Source organism: Peromyscus eremicus, chromosome 6 (genome assembly GCF_949786415.1).
Source record: "Peromyscus eremicus chromosome 6, PerEre_H2_v1, whole genome shotgun sequence".
NCBI classification, from domain to species: domain Eukaryota; kingdom Metazoa; phylum Chordata; class Mammalia; order Rodentia; family Cricetidae; genus Peromyscus; species Peromyscus eremicus.
Window position 1 is genome coordinate 123,559,428 of NC_081421.1, and position 23,875 is coordinate 123,583,302.

Here is a 23,875-nt window from a genome sequence, read left to right on the forward strand (position 1 = left end):
GTGTTGGGGTCCCTACTACTCCTCAGCTACTTTCAACATGAAGCCAAAGGTAGAATGGTCCAGTTAGAGAAAGACAGACTTGTAAGTTGGTTTTTCATTCTCTGAGGGAGATATTATTTTCAAAGGTCATTTGATACTTAGACGAGGACTGTCAAAAATGCCATTTAATAGCCACGTGGTGAGTGACGTCACCGTGCTCATTGTTAGTCTGATGTGCGTTAGGCTGGTGAGAATCTCAGATGACAGAGGTGAGTCCTATTCTTTAAATCTTCTGCCAAAAATCTTGACATCTTTCAAAATAACTGCGAAATAATGCTTGGGAGAACATTAACTACTTGTATATCTTACATTATAATCTTATCAGTAAGATTAATCATATACAATAGTCTTTCTTGAGCGCTGTATGCAGGGCACTGTACCCACTATCTCTTCATACTCCCCATAGCCAGCTTGTTTTTATTTTTATTTTCTCAGAAGGGAAGCCAGGCTCAAGGTCACATAGTTGGGAACTGGGTCCTTGTCACTCATCAGCATATCTTGAAAATAAAAAGTGGGTATAGGTATGAGTATGTGTCTCTCTTTGTCTTCTCGTCTGTGGTGGTTAATATTGATGATTAACTTGACAGGATCTAGACTAAGCTAGCAGATAGACTTCTTGGTATATCTGTGAGAGAGTTTTGGGATTGGTTCATTGAGATGGGAAGACACACCCTAATGTGGATGGTGTCATCCTATGACTTGGTCCTTGAACTGAAAAATGATGAGAACGAGCTGAGCACCTGTACCCATCTCTACTTCCGGTGGGTACAATGCGACCAGATGCCTCAGGCGCCTGTCTCCTCGACCCCTGCCAGCATGCACTGTACCTCCAAACTGTGAGCTGAAATCGTCTCTTCCTTGTTGAGGTTGCTGTCATTGGATATTTTACCACAGCAATGGTAAGTCTATAGACACACCTTCCTACCCTTCCCTGAACAGCTATGGCTAAGAGAAGATGCTCCCAGGAGTGCCCAAGCCTGCCCCCCTGCCCCCCGTGCCACCTGACACTGTCTGAGACACAACCTTGGCAGGACCCTTCTGCTCAGAGCATCTTGACAGGTAACTGCTGCTCCTTCTCAGTAGCAGCTGAGGAGCCAAAGTCAGAGCTGGAGGCCACACATGGCATGTTGACATTATCTTAATTTCCTTGTTGGTATCATTCCCTAGATTGTCACCATCCTACTGTACATGAAGTCATGAGGAACTAGCTGTGAATAAGAGAAATGACATGTTAACTTGCCTTTAATTTGTTTTCCATAATAAATGATATATTTTCTTGAACACTTGAAGCCATTAACATTTCAATTTATTCATGCTTTTTCTTCCTGGCATCCTAATGGCAATATTACATGATTATATCAGCTTTGATGGTGGCACCTTGTGTATCTTTTGTTAGACTGTTGATTGGAGGGGGCAGCTCCCTTTGCTTTGCCATTCTACCTACTTCTTGCACCTTAATTGTTAAACAGGGAAACAATGCTGGTGATGTAAGTGATCGGGAACTGGATAAGGACCAAATCTAGCATGCCTCACAAGGCATCGTTCCAAACACTTTGCATGCATTGGCTTACTTAATCCACCCATGACACCCTGTGGCGGATTCTATTATCAACACACCTGCTTCTCCTCTTGAGGACAAGGAGATAACTCAACTCAAAGTTGCTTTAGGCTCACCCATGCTGGGCTTGGGCCTTGCAATATGGCCCTGGTGTGGGATGCCTTTGTGCCGAAGGTTTCTCTATTCATGCTTTTTCCTCTCTTCTGTGACAGACTCTTATATACCAACAAGGAATCCTATTGTGCCGGATCTCTGTGTTAATAAGAAGAATGTGACACAGTGGTAACAGACATGCTGTGGCTTGAATGCACCTGCTGGAGTCAACCTTGAAATTTAATTGTCATGTCTGAGGGTCTAGGGGGAAGGCCAGCAAGGCATGAGGGTATACAACTATAATCCCAGCACTCAGGAGGCTGAGGCAGGAGTATGTTGAGTTTGAGACCAGTCTGGGCTACAAAGGGAGACCCTGTGCCTTCTCCTAGAAAACAGGAGGGAAGATCAGGTAGGATATTTAAGAGAAGGCTGGGTCTGGTCACAAGGGCTCTGTCCTTCTGAACAGATTAATGGATTTGTGGATCCATGGGTGGTCTCAAAGGTGGGTCTTTTACATAAGCCATTCTCTGTCTCGTGTCTATGCCCCTCTTATAATGATTACTATCTGGTTTTGCATTACCATGACCACAGCATCTGATTGAAACAACCTAAGTGAGGAAAGATTGATTTCAGCTCCTGGATTCAGAAGGTTCAGCCATCATGACATGGAAGATGTGACAGACAAGAACAGCTCACAGTCTGTGGGTCAGGAAACAGAGAGAAGGGAACCCTCGGACTCAGGTGCCTTCTTTTTATCTACCTGCAGCCTGTGGGACTGTACTGCCCCTTCAGTTAATCCTCTCAGGAAAATACCCTCAAAGACACACTCAGAGATATCCTCAGTCACCTAGGTCAACTTGGCAGAGATCGACCTTCACACTGCGTCATGGTCTGGCCTTCATCCATCACAACCCTTCCATCTCAAACAGGCCAGCCTCTAGAACCGTGAGTTGAAGAAACTCTTATTCTTCATAAGTAACCCAGTGTGTGGCATGCTCTAGTAACAGAGAGGTGACTAACAGACATGATCAAGTCATTTTCCTTATTCCTCATTCTTGCTGAATATAGTCAAAGGATAATTTTACCTGAAGACCCATGACCTTGAGGCATTGTTAGGTTGGAGATCATGAAAGGATAGGCAAGCATCTATTTGCTTAATGTATGTCAATCACTCCTGCACGGGTCTGACCATTTCAAGGTTATGGGTGAAGTCGTGAGGAGGTCACGGGCTTTCCTGAAAATTAAAGGGCCTTCAGAATTTCTTAGCCTCAGCACTCACACTACACCTGTGTTTTCAAGTGGGTTACCTTCCACAACCCGAGCCCTTGAATAGTGCTCGGTGCTTCTTTTTGGGTGCACTTTGCCTGGGCACACTTTGCCTGGGCACAGGTCAGGAGGGGACTTCAGGCATCAAGCAGCAGAGATGTGTGCACACCACCCTGAAAGGGATAGATCCGAATAATCCTGCCTGTGATTTTGGCTCTAGGAGTGTGAGCCAAGGCTAGAATGTGGTAAGAGAAAGAGAGTCAAAGGGATATTTTAATGTCAGGAAACAAGCCTCTCCATCCAAGGAACTGCCCCCCATGAATTCATTTACAAATGACTGTGTCTGTTCCAAATGAGAAGGAAACTCATATTTCTCAATGCCTGTTCATCATTAATATTATGCCAACTATCGCGTTGCTTTTGGTGGAGGACAAGTGAAGGGCATAAGATGGATTAATTCTCCAGGAGCACAAACAAAAACTCTCAGTATTTTATATCACATAATTAAGTGCAGTTTCCAGAACCAGAACTTGGGACTTGCTAATCCGTTGCCCTAGAAGACGCTTAGATGTCTTTTGAGCTTGATGTTCAGAATCAGATTCTTTCTAAGCCCTGCACAGCACTGCTAATGAAGAATGCTTGCAGATCAGTCCTACCTGCAGAAGTCTGGGGGCACCATGCCATAAACATCGATCCTGTCACAGAGCTCTAGTGCAATTGTCATCGTGAACCAGCCAGTGCTCAGCCAAGTGTTGGAGATCTTCCTGGAAGGAACAACAGTGAAGTCTTCTGGAGTATGGCTGACTATAAAAAGACTATAAAAAGATACCCCAACCCTAACACACACACACACACACACATGCACACACACACACACACATGCACATACTCTTTACACACTTTCCCTCTCTCCCATTGGATAAACATCTGGAATTTTGCTAAACTGAAATCTCGTATAGTAGAACCATAACTGATGTTGATGTTTGAGGGATTTCTACATCATTAAAGATATGATCATTGTTTGAATGTTTAGGTGTGTGCTGTCATAACTCAGTTGTAAGATGACAATATCCATGTGGCTATTTGTTATTAGTTAGAATACTTGACTAGGAACTCTCCCTGCACTGCTAAATAAGCTAGATAATGAACAATAGAAATTGTTTAACATGTAAGATCCTGCTATTTCTCTATCTGTTCATCCAGCCAATTATCTATCATCTATGTAAGTGTTTAACTAACGTTTATCTATTTTCTATTAATATTTATCACCATCATTTATTACTATATAACATCAATCTATCTTTCATTCTGTCATCTGTCTATCATCTATCATTTATCTATCACTTGTTATCTATCACCTGTCTATTCACCCATCTACCCATTTATCAAGTATGTATGTATGTATATGTCCACCCATCCACCCATCTGTAAGAGGTTGTCCCCAAGCACAATAAGTGCACCAGCATCCTAACTGAATGTCTTTTCTTAGGAGGAGCACATGCATTTGGGAAAGGTAGAGGAAGAAAGCCAGGGGTACATTTACATCTAACAGAGCATCTACTTTAACTTTACCTAAGGGCACTCAGGGCCTTCTGAAAATGTCTGAGTCCCAAATCAACAAGCTTAAGGAAATAAATCTGTGCATTTTGCCCTTCATTAACATGTCTATTCAGATGTCTGTGTGGAGGCTGAACAACATGCTCGGCCTAAGGAGACCTGTGGAGACACAGCACCAAGGTCTAATTTGAGTCCTGAGAATGCCACACTGGTCTCCATGCTACACTGCTGTGGAGGTTAATTTCAGTTCTTTGGGGATTGCTGCCTTTCCTTTTGCAGTGCCCTGGCATGCCTCATTAGCCAGCTCCAAACACCTTATCCCCAAGGTCAGACTGTCTGACTTTGCCCAGCCGCACAGCTGTATGTGAGGGGAATAACAGATCTGCAGAAAGGGCTTTCCAGATGTGCTGTAAAGCTCCGCATATTGAGAGGAAGACTGTTAAACAGCTTGCTTTATGTCCCTTCATGCAGGGATAGGAAAATACTTTTAAGGAGGCGTGTGCCTTGTAAAGTGCCTGACAGACATGGGTAGGTTACAGTTTCAATTTCAAGTTCTTAAGCCTTAAGACGTGGGTGGTTTACAGTTTCCATTTCCAGTTCTTAAGCCTTGACCATGTTTTCCTGCACTCTACTGCTTCCTGCCCAAGCTTGTTACAGCCCCTACAGATGAGGATAATGGGAACTTTACTGTCTCCTGTTTCTCTCATGTGCAGCTGGATGACCTGAGGCAGTTGCTGCTGATCTCTGAGCCTTGGTGTCTTATCTACAAAGCAGGATGGGGTGCTCTGTCCTCTGGCCATTTGAGAACTAAATTAGAAAGTGTCTGTAAAAGGGTCCAAGCAGGGTGTGCTGACATGCGGAGATCCCTCTCTTTTCTTCTGGCTGCTGGGGTGAGTGAACAAAGTAACTCAGCATTCCTTCAGTGCTGTTTAGTACCCACGAAGAAAGCCCCTCCAACCCTCTGCCGTTGGGTATCCAGGAGCTGCATCAGAAGCTAGGATGGCATTTATAAAGAACAGATGCTTCCAGCTTTTGTAGGCATGAGTATATCCCTTCCCTCTCACCAGGGAGATATCTGCCTTCATAAGGCTGTGGGAAGGAGTGGAGCCAGAGGGAGAGGGAAGAGGGGGAAAATTCTTCTCATCCATGCTGTGTCAATGTACTGGACAGTTAGTTCTTCCTGGACTAGTCTGAGGGATTACTAACCAGGAAATGTGGAGCCCAGGAAGAGAACGACCCTCACTCATCTCCCAAGATCCCTGAGAGATCTGGAACAAAATAATCACTATCCTATCTCCTGCTGTTATGTCCCCAGGAAACATCAACTGTGGATTTCCCAGGAGCAGAAGCCCAGGATGTTTTCCTGTGATTCTGGATGGATCACAAGCCATAGCCTCCAGTGCAGGAGGATGTGGGGCCACAGGACATGGGAAGAAGTCAAAGTGGGGGCCTAGAGGAACTGAAGTGAGGCATTCTTTTAAGTGCTGCTTAAAATTCCCCACGCTTCCTAAATAATAGCTTGGGATCATGTGCTGTAGAAACGCAACTGCTTTGTACTGTCTTCCTGAAAGGATCTGAACTTTTTTTTCTCCAACAAAGGAATATCTACTGTTTTTACAGTTAATCAGCTGTAATGAAAGAATATGAAGAGCTGTCATGTGCTTATTAGTGGAAATTAGCAGATATTCTTTTATGTGATGAAGTAACACACTGAGCTGATAATGCTATAGTGCACACTAAATTACAATTAAAGGCCTTTCTGCTCCACCAGAATCTCATTTATAATCTCAACGGAAATATTCTTCCTGCAGTTAATTCATTTATACTTCCTTTATGTAATTACTATAATATTGGTTCTGAATCATATTTTCCTAATGTGCCCTTATTCAATTAAAAAAAGTTATTTTCAAGTGTAGTTACTTTCTAATATCAAAGAGCATGATTCGGCCATCTCTGTCCTCTGCCATGCTTCTTAATTGCAGATTGTTCATGAGTCATTTTCATCTCCACTTTTAAGGGTAAAATTTCCTATAAATCAAAATCTACTGACAAAATCTATTTCTTAAAAAAATATTAGTCTGGACTGATGTCCCAGTGATGAGTTTGGTTTGGTTAGAAACTAAACTCTTTATGTATCTTCAACATGTGCTCCTTTTTTGTTGGGTTTCTTAGCTTACATAGAAAGAATGGTTTCAGCCCAAATGTTCTGGGTTTCAGTTGAATGGAAATCTATTCTGGAAGGTTCTTTCTCTCTCTCAGCTTAAGAATGGGGACATATAAGAACACTGAGTCAATATAATGCTATCTATTTAAAGACAGTCTCCTAAGGTAAGAGACAGAACTCCTTTGGAAAGACTGGTATGCTTTGGTGTGCTATAAGGTCATAGGTGAGATTCTCCGAGCAGGGGCAGGGTGGGTGCTAATTGAGGTATATCTGCAGAAAGAGGCCCCAGAGCTCAGCTGCAAAGACTTCTTACAGCAGGGACTAACAAAGATGTACTTACTGAGCAGGTGTTCCATGTCAGGCTTTAGGGAAGGGTAGGATATGTTTCTTAGGGATCTCAAGTGGCCAAAGGATGGGATGATCCAGTCTCTAGGCTACCCACATCATGTGATCCCTTACTGAGACCAGCCATGTACAGTTATCTTCATGAATCCTTCACCAGGGTTGTGGGAAGACTTACATTTAATGAATAATCATCAAATAAGAAAGGAGAGAATGTGTTTTCTATGGAAGAGACAGTTGAAACTTACTTTGAAATTTCGGAGCAGCAACATTTAATTGTAAACTTCATTGCTTGTCTTAGTCCTTATAAAACATGCTCTTGGTTAGAGAACTGTTTAACATGTAAGGCTGCCTCTCTTGTTGCTGGGTCACAGGGCTGACCACAGTGCGGATTTTATCAGCTCCTAACTTTGATCAGGAGCACCAGTGTGATCCATGGCTGGGTTAGAAATGGACTAGGTTAGCTACAGGCTTGGATTTTGCTAGCCAAGGGTCTAATGGACAGGTCACAGGTGTGTTCATCTAACTGCAGCTCTCCTGATCAAGCTATAGACATGTTAAGCCAGCCATGGGTCTGGACTGTGGTAACCACAGGTCTGTTGTGTCTTGCCAGGAAAGAGGCTGTAGTGTGGACAGCATAATGCTCTCCTCTGGTCCCTACCGTCAGGGCCAGTTCTCAAACTGCCTAACACGCCTAAGGTTTAAGAACACAGCTCTTTTGTCCAAAGAATTTGGGGATAGTGGGCTTTGTTTTCCAATCATATGTTCCTAAGCTAGCCAAATAGTGGATTCTGTACTTTCTGGTCTTTATTCGACTTAACAAATCTCTTTAAATTTAAGATAAGAAACTGACCAAATTTTTTTATAAGTCAGTTTTTATAAGAAGGGTATTAGGCCACTAAGTGTACATCAACTAAAGTAGTATATGTTTCAGAACTAGAAAAACCCCACAGAAATTAATTATTAGTTCAGTCTGATGACTGGTGGTCACTGTCCTTATTTTCACAGGGAAGTGAGGTAGGTCATCAAGTCTCTAGAAGGTAGACAGCTGAAGTTCCACCCAGAGCTTTGTGTCTAGCCACCCTTTGAGGCTTCCCTGAGTAGCTCAGGAGTAGCTCAGTGTCCTGTGTCCCATTCTCTCTGGACCTGTGCAGCTCATGACTCTTTTCCTTATCTTGTGCCATTTGCCCTGACATCCTGGATACATCCATGTGGGTGCCTTTTCTGCAGTTCCCCTGCATGTTCTCTCCCTGGCCCCTTGGTCTCCTGGGGGGAGTTCTCTTCCCGACTAGCTCTTTCCATACTTGTAGAAACACTGTCTTTGTCTTCAGCTTGAAGCATCTTTTTGAGATAGCCTTTCGATTACCTACACCACTCATTTTTTTCAAAAATCTGCAACTTAGAATGAGAAATAAGTTTGATACCAGGACTCTAAGTACATTGAGATGTGGGTATACATGTGATTGGTTTTCATTTCACTTTTAAAGTGCGCGATTTAATTGATTTTAGTGTATTCACAGATAGAATGATCACCATTAAGTTTAGAACATTTTCATATCTAAAAAGCTACCTACCATCTATCTGACACATGCACCATCATTATCATCATGTGCCATCTGAAATAGGTTTTGAATTGGCACCCACATGTGTCCCTGTTCAGGCGCCATTCTGCGGGGCATTTACCCACCAACCCCACAGCTCCCCAGAGTTTTCTTGAGTGTGAGCAGCAGGAAATATTAGATAGAAGGATTTAGATTGTGGAGATAAACAGATAGAAAATAAAGGATAGCCTCAAGATGGCCTGGAACCTATTCCAATGGGCCCTGACTATCTCTGCCTCAGGGTATTTATAGAAATGCCAAGGGGTGGAGCAAAAGACCTCCCCCCAGCACAGCTGAGTGCAGACCATCTTAGACACCTGCACTCATGCCCGTGGTCCTAATCATCCTCTCTATGTGGACCTGCTGGGTAAAGCTACAAGGAACCTGAAAATGGGCTCCCATACACATGGCAGATCACAGCCATCTATAATGGGGTGTGATGTCCTCTTCTGTCATGCAGACATACATGCAGAGAGAGCATTCATACATAAAATATATACATAAATACAAATTTTAAAAATGTTTACTTTATGTGCATGTATGTTTTGCTTACATGTATGTGTATATAACATGTGTGTGCCTGGTGCCCAAAGAGGCAGCAAAGAGTGTAAGAGTCCCTTGGACTGGAGTCATGATGTGAGTGGCAGGGACCTGAACCCAGGTCCTCTGCAAGAGCAGCCAGTGCTCTTAACCACTGAGCCATCTCTCCAACCCCTGTTATCTGGTCTTAATGAGCACTTTGGAAAACATTGCCCTGGACCATGGTTTGTCTCCTGCCATACAAGTTACAGCCCCATTTTCTTCCTGTCACTACTTGGTGACTGTCTAAGGCGATGAGTTCGGAGGGTGCCATCTTGTTTTTTTACTATGTTCAGAGGCAGATGCAAGATGCAGTGTTGAGCAAGCAGTAGGTTTTCAATGAGTAGCAGTTGACTGCATGGCTGTGTATCTTTGAAAGGGAAAAATCTCACCTCTCTCTCTCTCTCTCTCTCTCTCTCTCTCTCTCTCTCTCTCTCTCTCTGTGTGTGTGTGTGTGTGTGTGTGTGTGTGTGTGTGTGTGTGTGAATGTGGGTGCATGTGAACGTTTGTGAATTCCAGAGGTCAACCTATCACTCTTCAGGGCTGTTCACTTTGTCTTACGAGACAGTGCCTCTCCCTGGCCTGGAATTCATCAAGTAGGCTAGGGTTGCTAACAGCAGGCCGTAGTCATTCACCTGCCTCCCAGCGCTGGGATTCTACGCATGTGCCACCGTGCCCCCACCATTTTCATGATTACTGGGATCAAACTCAGGCCCTCCTTCTAGTGCAGCAAGCACTTTGTAAAGCGAGCCATCTCCCCACACTTCTCTCCTCCATAAATGAAGCTACAGTGTCCCACAGTTTCCTAATGTAGGCCAGTCACCATCTAGCCTTTTTTTTTTTTTTTCTAAAATAAGGACTTAGTCATGAATTACTTAGTAATGGTCACTGTGCGTCATGTCACTTTGCCCGATACACTCAAAAATCCATTACCAGGGCAACCCAACATGTGAACCCCATTGATGTTGATGACGTGGACCATGGGGCTCACAACACAGACCCTCAGCCAAAGCTTTGCTTTTAGCGACTCTGCCCCCATCACACATCCTCCCCACTGCGCTATGGCCCGTACCTGTCTTTGCCAGTCTCCTGCTTGAAGAGCTCATCAAACTGCAGCATCTTGTGGCGTGTGATCATGAAGGCCTTCAGCCGGGGCAGCACCTGGCTGAGAAGCTGTAGGTTGTTGTACACCTGGCCCTTGCCATCTCGCCGCATGTAGCTGCTGGGGCCCCAGAAGATGAACACAGTGCCCTGGCTCACGTTGAGCAGGTCATGGCGGTTGCGGAGGATCCTCTGGATGCTGGAATGTGCGATGACCCGCAGGCTCGTGCGGTTGCCCACATCAAGCCCATAGCCTCGGGTGGGGGCGTCATTCATGCGGATAACACACTCTGTCTGATCGATCTGGGCGCCCTGCTGACTATGCAGCAGATGCCCTGAGCTGGTCACCAGGGCGCAGTCCTTGCAATGCATTTTCAGGGGCTGCAAGGCAGAAGGAGGAGAAAGATGGTGTCAGGCCTCCCTTGGCACTACCAAGTTATATCCCTGTCTTTAGACAAGGGTGTCTCCTCCCTTTTATCCATCCCCCATCCCCCTACCCCAGCCGCATGCCCGATTATATCTGGTCCTTCGCAGCTGCATGAATCCTTGCACTTCCTTCTAAACTGCAGAGGCTGTTAGGCTAGGCACAAAGCTGGTGTTGATCTGTCTGTCACTGGCTCAGGGCTTAGATCCCTGTGTGAGCATGTGACCCAGCAAGGTCACTGTTGCCAGGCTTAGTTAGCTTAGAGATGGGAAGAAGTCAGACTTTCAGAACTAGGTCTTTCTGAATCCAAAGTTGGCCCTGAGTCAAAGCAAAGTATCTTCTGCAAATTGCTGTAACTCAGGTTTGGCTCTTATTCCCCTTGTTGAAAAGCCAAGCATTTATCGCGGCTCTTGGAAGGTCTGGGAGTGTGTTGTCCCTCAATAAAACACCATTCAAGAGTCACAAGAGCAATGACATGCAGTCAATGCTGTGATTGTGAAATGAAGAACTGAGTGTTCTTTCCTAAGATTTGGGGAAGGGCAGAAATCGCAGTACCCCATTTTCATCGATGTAAATAAAGCCCCAGGCTCAAAACCTCAGACCCCATTCTGGAACTGCAGAGTTCCGGTCCTTTTCTGAAAACACACCTCATGACAGCGTGCATGGAAAGCCAACCAGGGACACATAAGAGCTAACAAATTAAACACCTCCTGTTCATGTTTAATGGGAAATATCTTCTCCCTGTTCTAAGAAGATAATGAAATTAGAGCCTGAGCCCAAAGCCAGGAAGTTCAAAAGAAAATGACAATCGGGATATTTGTTTGGAGACAGGGTTTCACTTAGCCCAGGATGACTTCAATCAATTCACTATGCAGCCAAGAATAACTTTGAACTTTTGTTCCTCCTGCCTCCACCTCCCAACTGGTGGGGTTATAGGCACACACCACCACACACACAATTATGCAGTGCTGGAGAACCCAGGCCTCCATGCATTCTCAGAAGGCACTCTGACTGAGCCTGATGTCTAGCCCAGTCAAAACAAGGAAGGAAAGTTGCCTCACTGATTTCTCCCAGAGCTCTGCCCGTCTCTGTCAACTGTGAACTGGGCAGCTGGCTCCCTGGTCTTAGGAAACGGGATCCATCTCAGCACTGCAAATACTCAGCCTTGTGTTTACTGTGAGAGTTTCCTGAGCCATGGGTGTATGTCATAGTCTTACTTAGCACTCCCCAAGACCTTCTCTCATGGCAAGGTGGGTCCAGCTTCATTTGCAACATCTGTTACTATGGGAAGTTGCTAAGTCGCTGATCTCCAGAAGCCTCTGTTCCTTCAACTCTAGCGGAGGAAAATGGCCCTTTCTGCCTTGGTAGAAGGGGAAAATCCTAAGTTAATGGTAGTTTTGATTAAGTCATAAAAATCAGTACTATCTGACCTGTGAAAATGGTTGTTGCAAAGCCCAGCTGAAGCATGGGACTCATCACAAGAGTTAGTCAATGAAGCACAGGTGTTCTCGAGTCTATCACTTACGTGGTGGTGTGCACCTGTAATCCCAGCACTGTGGAGGTAGAGGCAGGTGAATCTCTGTGGTTTTGAGGCCAGCAAGTCTACATAGCCAGTTCCAGCTGAGCTAGGGCTACACATTGATACTGTGTCTCCAAAACAATTATCATTTAATATGGTGCATGTTGTAAGTACTCAGGAAATCAGGACTGAGCACTTTGAGCTAATGACTGACGCATGGGCTTGGGAAATCAGAGACTTAACCACTGTAACTTATCACCAGGCATGCAATTATTTGGTTGCTCTTTGGTGACAGTAAGTGGGTGTGATGGCTGTCCTTGTCAACTTGACCCATCTGGGAAGAAGGAACTCAACTGAGGGAATTCCTCCATCAGATTGGCTGTAGGGCATGCCTGTGGGGCATTTTCTTGCTTGTGCATTAGTGGGAGCCACCCCACTGTGGATGATGCCACTCCTGGGCAGGTGGTGCTGGGCTGTCTAAGGAAGCTGACTGAGCAGAAGTCAGTAATCATCGTTCTCCTGTAGTCTTTGTTTCGGTTCCTGTCTTTGTGTTTTGGCCTTTAGGTCCTGCCCTGGCTTCTCTCGATGATGGAGTGTGGCCTGTAAGTCAAGTAAACCCTTGCAAGTTGGTTTTAAGCTGTTGTGGCTTGAGATGACTTACTTTCCCGTCTCTTTCCTTCCTTCAGTCTTCCCATATATTCCTTCCTGCCTTCTTTCAAATTCATGGCCTCCTTTTCATTGAGTGTGTGTGTGTGTGTGTGTGTGTGTGTGTGTGTGTGTGTGTTCCTAAATAAATACAACTGAGTCCATATAATGTTACTTGTATTTATGTATCTGTATGTGTTTTAACATAGCGAAGTGAAGCAAACTAGAGCATGGAGTTAGGCAGCCAGATGCAAAAAAGAGGCAAACAGAGCTCCCGCCTCACAGGCTTGAACTTGGGTGAGGGACTGTGGCTGAAGGAATACATCAAGGTATGACGGTATTTATGGAGGAGCTCTGGGCTGGAATCTGATTGATGGGGATTAATTAGGACACTGCAAGGCGGGGAGTATAAAAAAGAGTGGTCAAGTAGCTAATATTTATTTGAGTGCTCTGCATGGGGCAGGAACTTCTCTAAGCTTATTATGTAATCATATTTGTCTTTCAAATATTACTGTAAGGTATTATTGCTACTACTTTACAAATTAGAAATTTGAAGGATTAGAAAAAGTAATTTGCTCAAGATCATGAAGTTAAGAAAGGGAGAGGTGGGCTCGGAAGGCAGGGTATCTGGCTCCAGAGCTGATGGGATTAACCACTAGGCTAGCAGAGGGCTGTAGAGTAACTAGAGTGCTGGGACTATCAGCTGTGTTCACTGCCGCCACCCAAGCCCCGGAAGATACTTCTTAGTTGTCAATGTTCCAACTCTTAGGACTCTGATGTGGGCAGATGCAATAAAATAACAAGGTTTCCAGCCAGTACCCCAATTCCTGTGAGGATCATTCGGAGTAGAACTCACTCAGGACCTTGAGTGCACCAGGGTAACCTATGGTCAAGACCTGAACTTCCTGAGGAAGAGCATCATTCCTGTTCACCTCACCAAGTTTTGGGAATCTAGAGGAAGGAGACCGCTGAATCCTCTGTGTAAACTCTGGGGAGAATGCTCCACATTTTACTGTCACATTCTGTATGTAAGCTATTCAGAGCTGAACATTCAATGCCATAATGTTATATTATTTGTCATTGAGATGTGGCAGTAGAGTGAGGCAGGCGCTTGCTTTCTCTCATCTGGGCCAATCAGGAAGCAGAGAAGGAACATGAAGTAGGACAGGGCTATAAACCTCCAGAGCTCTGTCTCTTCAGCTGGATCCCACCCCAAGGTTCCCACAGGCTTCCGAAACCACCAGCAGCAGAGGACTAAGTGTCCAAACAGGCGTCTCGAGGCTCCTACAGCTCGGCGGTGTCACAGAGTCCTTTTGTGTATCAGACACTGAACTTGGTGCTGTAGATAAAGCAAGATGATATTCCCTCAAGAAGCTTGCAGTCCAGGGAGAGGACGCTCTCAGAAAGGATCCACAGTAAATGTTGAACTAAGCTGGCACAAGGACCTCTGGGACCCAAGATAAGGGCCAGTTGTGCTTGAAAGAAAAGCCATAGAAGCAGGGAGACAATCGGCAAGAGAGCAGTAGGGGAAAACAGAGAGAGGAAGTCATCGACGTGGAGAGTGTTCTTCGATGTTGATGACTAGGACCACTGCCCCTGCCCCCCCCCCCCCCCCCCCGCAGCAGGTGTGCACAAGCAGAGGCCAAAGAAACTCGATTTCTAAGGGCTAATGGAGGGCTGACACTGGAGAACAGACTCACGGAATGGACCACCTTAACACTTTCTTCAGTGACGGACCCAGCATCAGGTTGTCTGGGTGTTAGAGTTGAAAATCCTGCATCCTGGGACACCCTTCAGTCCTGGGAAAACTGGAATCCTGAGTCACAGTTTCACCACCCATAGGGAGGTGAAATGTCCTGTGGCAGTGAGGAGCTTCTGCAGATAGTGGACTACTGGGGGGAGTGTGTCAGGAGACAGAGTCTATGGCTGATTTCAGAACAAGTTCACTAACCTCCTACATTTAAAAAAAAAACCAAAAGGGATGAGCTAGATAGTTGTAGCCCATCGATGCTGATTCTTCACCCGTTTATTCATCCTGACATTCATCTGAAGACCTTCAATGGCTACTTCACATGCCCTGAGGTACCTTGTAACTCAGAACGTTTTCGTTATTAGGTTACTTATTGTTTTCTTTACTTTTTATGGTTTTTTTTTTTTTTTTTTTGGTTTTTCGAGACAGGGTTTCTCTGTGTAGCTTTGTGCCTTTCCTAGAACTCACTTGGTAGCCCAGGCTGGCCTCGAACTCACAGAGATCCGCCTGGCTCTGCCTCCCGAGTGCTGGGATTAAAGGCGTGCGCCACCACCGCCCAGCTACTTTTTATGTTTTTATTAGCACATATTAATCATACATGATAGTAGTTTTCATTATGAAATTTTCGTTCTTGTATATAATGTATTTTTAATAATATCAATCCTAAATTAGCTTCTTTTGTTCCCTTTCCACTGATTCTTTACTCTTCCTAACCTTCCTATGTGTGTGTGTGTGTGTGTGTGTGAGAGAGAGAGAGAGAGAGAGAGAGAGACAGAGAGAGACAGAGAGAGAGAGAGAGAGAGAGAGAGAGAGAGAGAGAGAGAGAGAGAGAGAGATGCTTACAGGAGCCTGGGCACTTTACCAGGTAGCTACACTGCTGAGAAAATGTCTTTTCTTCCCCCATCAATAATTAACTACTCATAGTTCCTCAAGAGAACAGGGGCCTCATGAGCTTCCCCTCTCTCCGTGACTGGGTGATGACTGTCCATCTTGTCAGAGCTGCTGTTAGCTCAGGAGTATAACAGCCCCATATCATAGATGGTACACAGGGATGCACAACACTTCACCCCTTCCTCGGGCTCTGTGCTGTGGATCCAATCAGAAAGCAGTTGGTTGTCCCCCATAACAGTCCTGCCACTACTGCATAGCCTTAGGGACTACAGCTAAGTGAGACTATTGACCGTTCTCCCTGGTAGCCTGAACCTCCTGGGCCTAAGAGGGCTAGACAGCAGAGCAGATGCTTCCGGCCCAGTTCCAGACTGACTTTTCTAGATCCTGTGATGAAACCATCTGGTTCTAGGGGTCAATCAACCTCAGTGTCACTTGGCCATCTTGCTTCAGGGGCTTCAAGGGTCTCCCTGACAACTTGTTGAGAGGGGCCACCCCCGACACTCCATCAGGTTATGTCATGGCCCACCCCGACACTCCATCAGGTTATGTCATATCCCACCCCGACACTCCATCAGGTTATGTCATGGCCCACCCCGACACTCCATCAGGTTATGTCATGGGCTGCCCTGACACTCCATCACGTTATGTCATGGGCCACCCCGACACTCCATCAGGTTATGTCATATCCCACCCTGACACTCCATCAGGTTATGTCATGGCCACCCCTGACACTCCATCATGTTATGTCATGGCCACCCCGATACTCCATCATGTTATGTCATATCCCACCCCGACACTCCATCAGGTTATGTCATGGCCACCCCGACACTCCATCAGGTTATGTCATATCCCACCCCTGACACTCCATCACGTTATGTCATGGGCCACCCCGACACTCCATCACGTTATGTCATGGGCCACCCCGACACTCCATCACGTTATGTCATAGCCCACCCCGACACTCCATCACGTTATGTCATGGGCCACCCCGACACTCCATCAGGTTATGTCATAGCCCACCCCGACACTCCATCACGTTATGTCATAGGCCACCCGACACTCCATCACGTTATGTCATGGGCCACCCCGACACTCCATCACGTTATGTCATGGGCCACCCCGACACTCCATCACGTTATGTCATGGGCCACCCCGACACTCCATCACGTTATGCCATAAGTTCACTTCAGTGGACCCCAAGTCCATGCAAGCTGAACTTTCCAGGTTAGTTTTGAATTTTCAGTCACTTTATTGATTGTGACTGGGGACTCTGAAGAGGGTCCCAGCAGCTCATTTCCCCTGTCATTATTTTAACTTCTCACAGCTGAGGCTAACTGACAGATGAAACACTGATCATGCCAGGGGTACTCCAAGGACCTTTTTTTTTCCTCATCTTTCCCTCCAGAAGATCCTTTCAGGGAAGGAGAAGGCTTCTGTATCTGCCATACATATCCTCTGTGATCACCGGACACAACCAGAACCCACCAGGAGTTGACCAAACCCAGATAGCCGTCCTGTCTCTTCCATGCCCACCCACTCAAGCTCTGCTCTGCCAGCGCTCTGCTGGCACTAACACCCACTCTTCAAGCTGAGTTCATGTGCTACAAGGTGCAAAGAGTGAAGTCCGAATTCTGCTTCAGGTGCCCATGGCTAAGGGGTGCCAGCAAGAGCGTGTCTGCTCTTCTACACATGATACCACACTGCCGGCAGCTGGGAAGACAGTGTTCGGAAGGTGGACCACTTCCAAAGAGGAATGGAGTCTGGTTCCTGCATTCAGAAGGACTAATGATATCTTGGAAGCAGAACGACTAGAAATCACACAAATTGTGTGACCTTGTTTCTTAGGATGTATTGCAGTCCTCCAAGGGAGATGTGTCCTCCCACGTCTCAGCACCGATAAACTCCTAGTGTCTTACTGAGCTGGTGAAGCATTCCTAGGTGCTGGGTTGGTTCCTGGCACAGTGTCTGTGTGCTGCTCCTGAGTGATGAGATGTAGGGTAGACAGGTTGCTAAGGAGAGCATAAGAAGACCAACTTTGGGTTCTGCTTGGGAGACAAAATGCTGTAGACGAGGGCGTGGGAGAGCTCCAAAGGGAGTTTTTACCTAGAAAGGCAGCTTGTCTGGCTTCTTCCTCACAGTACTCAGCCTCCCAGATTCTCTCTCTTTATAGTCCATTTGCTCAGCAGCTGTGTAGCTGGTAGAAAATATGGCCACCCACATCAGGTCACTCCAATCTTGGCTGTCTCCTGTCCTGATGTATAAAAAGCATCTAATGGGTCTGGAAATGTAGCTCAGATGAGGTGATTGTCCAGCATGCACACAGCCCTGGTTAAGTCTCCAGCACCACATAAAGCACTCACCGTGGTTGTGAATGCCAATAATGTCATCACTTACTTTGTAGAGGCACGAAGATCCTCGGCTACATAGTGAGTCTAGATCAACCTGGGCTATGTGAGACCTTATTTTGTTTCCGACATTTAATGCTGACCAGAGAAGGTGATGGCTACATCAGTGATTCCCAGCTTCTTGCTGTTTCTGTCCTCTGAGAACACATGGGCAGAAGGTATAAGATGGCCCAGCCAGCAACTCGCCAGTAAGTCTCTTGGCTCTGATGTACAGCAGGGAGGGAACTGGTGAAGACACCTGTCTTCACGGGAAAAGACAGTGAGTCATTATGGCTAGAGCTCAGGGCACTGCCTGAAATTAATGGCTGGCTGGGATAATGTCCCAGGACACAGTAAGGGTCATTAAGCCCAGCCAGTTATTAGTCCCCAGTAAGAGCTTGATGCCAAGGTCATTAGAGCTGGTATTGGGTGAAAGATGCCCAGAAAAATCCACAGCACGTTAGGAGTCATGAGGTGTCCTCAGGGGCCCGAAGCTGCAGACAACCTCTCCCACGACCCCATACAAGGGGTAAGCAAGGCTCCTGGGAGCTTGTGGGAGGCAAGTGGGCAGCAGGATGTCCAGGGGAACATGCATGTGTCCATACACGTGAAACAGGGGAACATGAGTGTGTACATACATGTGGAACAGGGGAACATGAGTGTGTACATGCATGTGGAACAGGGGAACATGTGTGTGTACATGCATGTGGAACAGGGGAACATGTGTGTGTACATGCATGTGGAACAGGGGAGCATGTGTGTGTACATACATGTAGAACTGGGGAACATTGTGTGTACATACATGTGGAGCTCTAATTTTACTTTTGCTGTCCCCTCTGAATTCTGGCAATTTGCAAGCATTTTTTTTTTATCATCCTAGAACCCAGAACAGGGTATGCACCCTTCAGTGGGCTCCAGATCATTTTGGAATGTGTAGATTAATCCTTCTATCACATTCCTCGCCCCTTTCTTAACCTAAAACAGCCCATACAATGCATGACCCCCCCCCAGGGGATAGGGGAACATGACAGCTTCTATCATGGCTAACTCCTTCACTCTGTGGTGACAGGAACAACTCCTACTTAAGGAAGCAAGCTAAGAAATCAAGGTCTGATTTTTGCCACAGCCTGAGGAGCAAGAATTCTCTCTTGTGACCTGGCTGATGCCTCTGGAGCCTTTCTTAAGAGAACAAGCCAAGCCAAGTCAAATTCGAGCCGACACCTAAAATACCGGAGATGTCCTTGTACACATTTGCAGCCAGCAACACCGTGGCTTCACTTCTTAAAACTCTGATTTATTTGGCAGGGGAAAGGTATCTCGGAATGTGATGCCCATTAGCTCAGTAATGATACTGGCCTTGCTCTGGGGAGTTGGGGGGGGGGGTCGTAGTGCAGCCCATTGGTCTGGAGCAAACAGATATATTAAATGGCTTCAGGTGTTTTGAGACACTCTGGCCTTGCAATCTGATGTTTTCCTGTAATTACCAGGCTGTTATTAGCTGTCAATCTCAGTCCAGCAGCCTTGGTGAAAGCCACAAGGATTATTTAATGTGAGTCGCCAGGAAAATGTTACTCTCTCAAGAAGATGCCCTTCCTGCTGTTCAGTGACAGGCTCACCTGCTACTCTCTGGGGCCACAAGCATCAGCAATCTCTCATGCAGCATCTCTCTCCACCCAGAGCTACCTGTATTGTTCCCACCCCTTGCCTGCATGAGGACAGTCAAGCTCTGTGGCAGAAGGAGGGTGGCACTGAGCCATGTCCAAAAATTGGGTTTTTAGTGTTGTTGGCCTCAAACCTGCTTCTTGTACTTCCCAGATATGGATATCACTGAGTAAGTTGCTTAGCTTTTCAAGGTCCATTTTCATCCATAACATGAACATGGGAAAGCTGATCTCAAAGGAGAGGCTTGCCACCTCAACCCACAATGCAACTTGCCCCTTGCTGCTTACCCCCTAACTCTGGGCTCATTCTTGATACTTGTCCACTATTGGGTCTGTCTTCCTCCATCTCATCCCTTCCCATCTCATCAAGCCACCCCCTCTCACCTTTGTGCCAATAGTACTCTTAGCTCTGAGTTGATATCTCTTCCTCACTCTTCACCTAGAAGTTCCTGGAGTCATCTTCAATATGCAAATCAAGTTCTGTCATGTGTCTGATGAACCTTCCAGGGGCTTCCTGTTGAGCTAATAAAACCCCAGACTACCTGCTGTGGAATGGTCTGAATGTCAAATGTGTTGCTGATTGGTCAATAAATAAATCACTGATTGGCCAGTGGCCAGGCAGGAAGTATAGGCAGGACTAACAGAGAGGAGAATTGAGAGAACAGGAAGGCGGAAGGAAGACACTGCCAGCCACTGCCATGACAAGCAAGCAGCATGTGAAGATGCCAGTAAGCCACGTGGCAAGGTACAGATTTATAGAAATGGATTACTTTAAGGTATAAGAACAGTTAGCAAGAAGCCTGCCATGGCCATACAGTTTGTAAGCAATATAAGTCTCTGTGTTTACTTGGTTGGGTCTGAGCGGCTGTGGGACTGGCAGGTGAGAGAGATTTGTCCTGACTGTGGGTCAGGCAGGAAAACTCTAGCTACAACTCCCTTCACGCTCTGCCGTAGCCCCAGCATCCATAGCTTTCTCTTCGTCTGTCCCTCCAGCAGTCTTCTGTACAGACATTCCACTGCCATTTCCCCGTTGCTGTCTGTCTGATGTGCATCGTGTCAGCAGCTCCCCCTCTCTGTGTGACCCCTTTTCAAGTCCTTCAGAAGTAACTACACTTGTCAAGAAATCCTCCCACTTTCCCATCTCACCAGCCACCTTTCCCACCTCTTGTCACTCCCTGCCATGACCCAGGGTTTATTTTTGTAAACGCGTGTGTCACTCTAAAGTATCCTGATTTTGGTTTGTGTGCCTATGTGTTACTGTCTTTCTCATATTCTGGGATGTGAAAGGAGAGACACTGTCTCTTTACACACTTTCTCTAGCACCACAAAAGATGTCCAGCACAGAGGTGCTCAAATGCTTTTGAACAAATAATTGAGCAATAGGCATGTAGAGCACTTACGTGGGGCATGGCACAAAGACCACTGCCACATGGGTATGCTTGCTGTGTTTACGTGTGACCATTCAGCAGGTAACCAGTCCCAGAGACTCTCTGACTTGGGAAGTTGGTTTTATTTTCTAAAGTGCAATGTTGGAGTTTTGTGTATGTTTCATAACCATAAGTAGTACTGAATTAACTTCAAGGGGAGGCCTGGGAAAGCCCATAATTCCTTTTTAATTTAATTGCATTTTAATGAGCTTTTAACATTCAGTCTTATTAAGATATAATTTGTATGCTATAAAATTTATCCATTTTATTTTATTACCATTTTTATATGGGATCTCCTGTAGCCCAGGCTGGCCTCAAACTCACTATGTAACTAAAGATGACTTTGAACCTCTGATCCTGTCTCCACCTCTTAAGTGATGTGAAATATAACTCCTGGTGACAGATTCACTGATTTAAATTCAAGTTAGGTGGGTATCACTGTAATCTAATTTTACAATATTTCCATCTTTCTGAAAAGAAACTCCAAGCACCTTTACAGCCCCTGTCTGTTTCCTGTCCACCCTATTTGACCACTGGGCTACTTTTAATCTCCAGATCGCCATTCTTAAGCTGTTTGTTGTAAAAGGAATCACTGTCTGTTGTCACACATTTTACAGTTTGTTTTTCCATTCACTAGTTTATTTGGGTTCTATCTCTTGTTTATTATGACTGGTGTTGTGAACACTCAAATACAAGCCTTTATGTGGACTTACATCTTCCTGTCCCTTGAGGAGCCTAGGAATGACATTTCTGGGTCCTATGATAATCTTGTTTAATATCTTAAAGATTGCCAGATTGTTCCATTCCCACCTGCAGAGCACAGGGCTCCAGTTCTCTGCATCATTGCCCATGTGTCATGACGTCTCTGATGATAGCCATTCTGATGGGTGGGAGGAAATGCATGTGATTTGCATGCTTCTAATGACTAATGGAGTACACATCTTTTTTTGGGGGGGGGAATTCTTTTGCCATACTTTGAGTTTCTGATTCTATGTATTGCACTATACATTCCACACTAAACAAGTCACCCAAAGTAGGTGACTATTGAACTCAGAGTCAACATTCAGTTGACTTCTTGTATGTGTTGAGCCAATGCGCTGGTTGATCTTCAACGTCAACTTGACTGGACAAAGAGTCCCCTAAGAGATCAGTGGGGCACACCAGGGTGTCTATGAGGGTGTCTCCAGTGAGGTTAACTGAATGGGGAAGACTTGCTCTGACTCTGAGTGGTGCCATCTGCTGGCTAAGGTCCCAGAGAGAGTCAAACTGGAGGGAGAAGGCCGGCTGAGGGTTGGCATTCCTTGTTCTGCCCTCTGTCATGAAGACTCTCCTCTGCCATGGACTCCTGTTTCTGTGATGATCTGCCCAAGCACATGGGGCCAAAAAGCTCTGAATCCAACCCTCCAGAGCTATGAGCCCAGATAGACTCTTTTTCCTTAAGGTATTTTTGCTGGTGACCAGAAAGGAGTTAATATAGTCCTGCTAATTTTCTTCACAGTCCTTGTCACAAGCTTGAATGACTGGAAGTTTTCATTTTTAATTTTGGTGCTTGGTACACAGCTCACAGCAGGAGGTACTTGAAGTAATTTATTGCTTTCTTGGTCCCTTATGTTCCTGGTAAGCCATAGATAATTTTCTTTGTTTCCCATGAGCGTGCACAGTGGTTTGAGGGGTGGGTCACATTCTGGATGCTGCTTCTTGCCTGGGATGCTGGCACAGTGGTTGGTAGTTTACATGGGTTGCTCTGCCATCTTCATATAACTCCATGATACAACTTCCCTCACACATACACATGCAGGTACTCCTTGGAGGATAGGCCACATGAAGACCCCATGTGCTCATTAGAAAAGTTCAAAGGCTGCTTTTCAGCCTAAGGTGATCTGGAGTGTTGCTGGACAAGGATGATTCTATAAAGCTGGCTTGATTGGCACCTGCCAGCTTTGAAAGAAATCTAAGACAGAAGTGAGCAGGATCCCAAGCCTGGGAAGGTAACTGAGCTGATGACCATGAGAACCAAGAGTTCTACATATGGCTGAGTAAAGAGTGGGGAAAAGCTGATGGGCATCCTGTAACCATGGTGCATCCTCTAGGCCAGGCAGCAACTTGTTCTGTTAATGAAATGAAAGCTTCTGCCTCCCTCCTTTAACTTGCTTACACACAGCTCTTAGGCACCACCTGTTTGTGTGACTGAATCTCTTGGGTAGTTACCCAGGACGCTACTGTCTTCACCCCTCTGGCTATACCCTGCTCAGACATGGGAGGATTGTACAACATAATGACACAGACTCCTGGCAAGAAGAGATGAGCATATCTCACTCAGTCAATGAATTAAGAGCAAACCCACATGGCCAGAACAGTGAATGTGCAGCATTGAACTGGAGGGACCTCAGCTTGGGAGGCAGGCATGAGGACAAACCTTAGGCCCATCATTGTTGGCAGAATTAGATGAAGAGTTGGGTGTGATCATGTATGCCTGCAATCCCAGAACTCAAGAGGCTCAGGAGAGAGCCTTGGGTTCTAGGCCAGCCTGGGATACACTGTGAGACTGTGTCTTAAAACACATAAGAAGAAGAAGAGAGGAAGAGGAGGCCAAAGGAGGATGTAGATGAGGAAAAAGAGGAGAGCAGGAAGAGAGAGAAGGAAGTAGGGGAAGAGGAGAAAGGAAGAAGAGAAGAAAGTGTCAAAAAAGGAGGAAAAGGAGAGGAAGCCTGAGCAAGGGAGGGAACAAAAATGGCAGCAGAAATGAGAAATCCTGGAGAAATGTAGAAATTCAAAGATCCGAGAAGACAGTGACAGCACAGATTCTGAGAGATGGGGCTGGGAGAAGAACCTCAACAGAACAGTCTAGAAGTCAGGAGGTGTGCAGTGGGAACA

General features: G+C 45.8%; 1 protein-coding gene across 2 annotated transcripts in view; it reads right to left on the reverse strand.

Moving 5' to 3' along the window:
* Positions 1-23,875, reverse strand: part of St6galnac5 (ST6 N-acetylgalactosaminide alpha-2,6-sialyltransferase 5) — a 168,728-nt gene that overhangs the window by 11,912 nt on the left and 132,941 nt on the right. The window contains exons 3-4 of one of the 2 annotated variants that reach the window (XM_059265052.1): positions 10,272-10,681; positions 3,613-3,720 (exon numbers count right to left, since the gene is read on the reverse strand). In XM_059265052.1, the coding sequence (XP_059121035.1) occupies positions 3,613-3,720; positions 10,272-10,681 (518 nt within the window). Of the gene's footprint in view, positions 1-3,612; positions 3,721-10,271; positions 10,682-23,875 lie in introns of those variants that run through there. The other variant, XM_059265054.1, reaches the window with a different exon arrangement.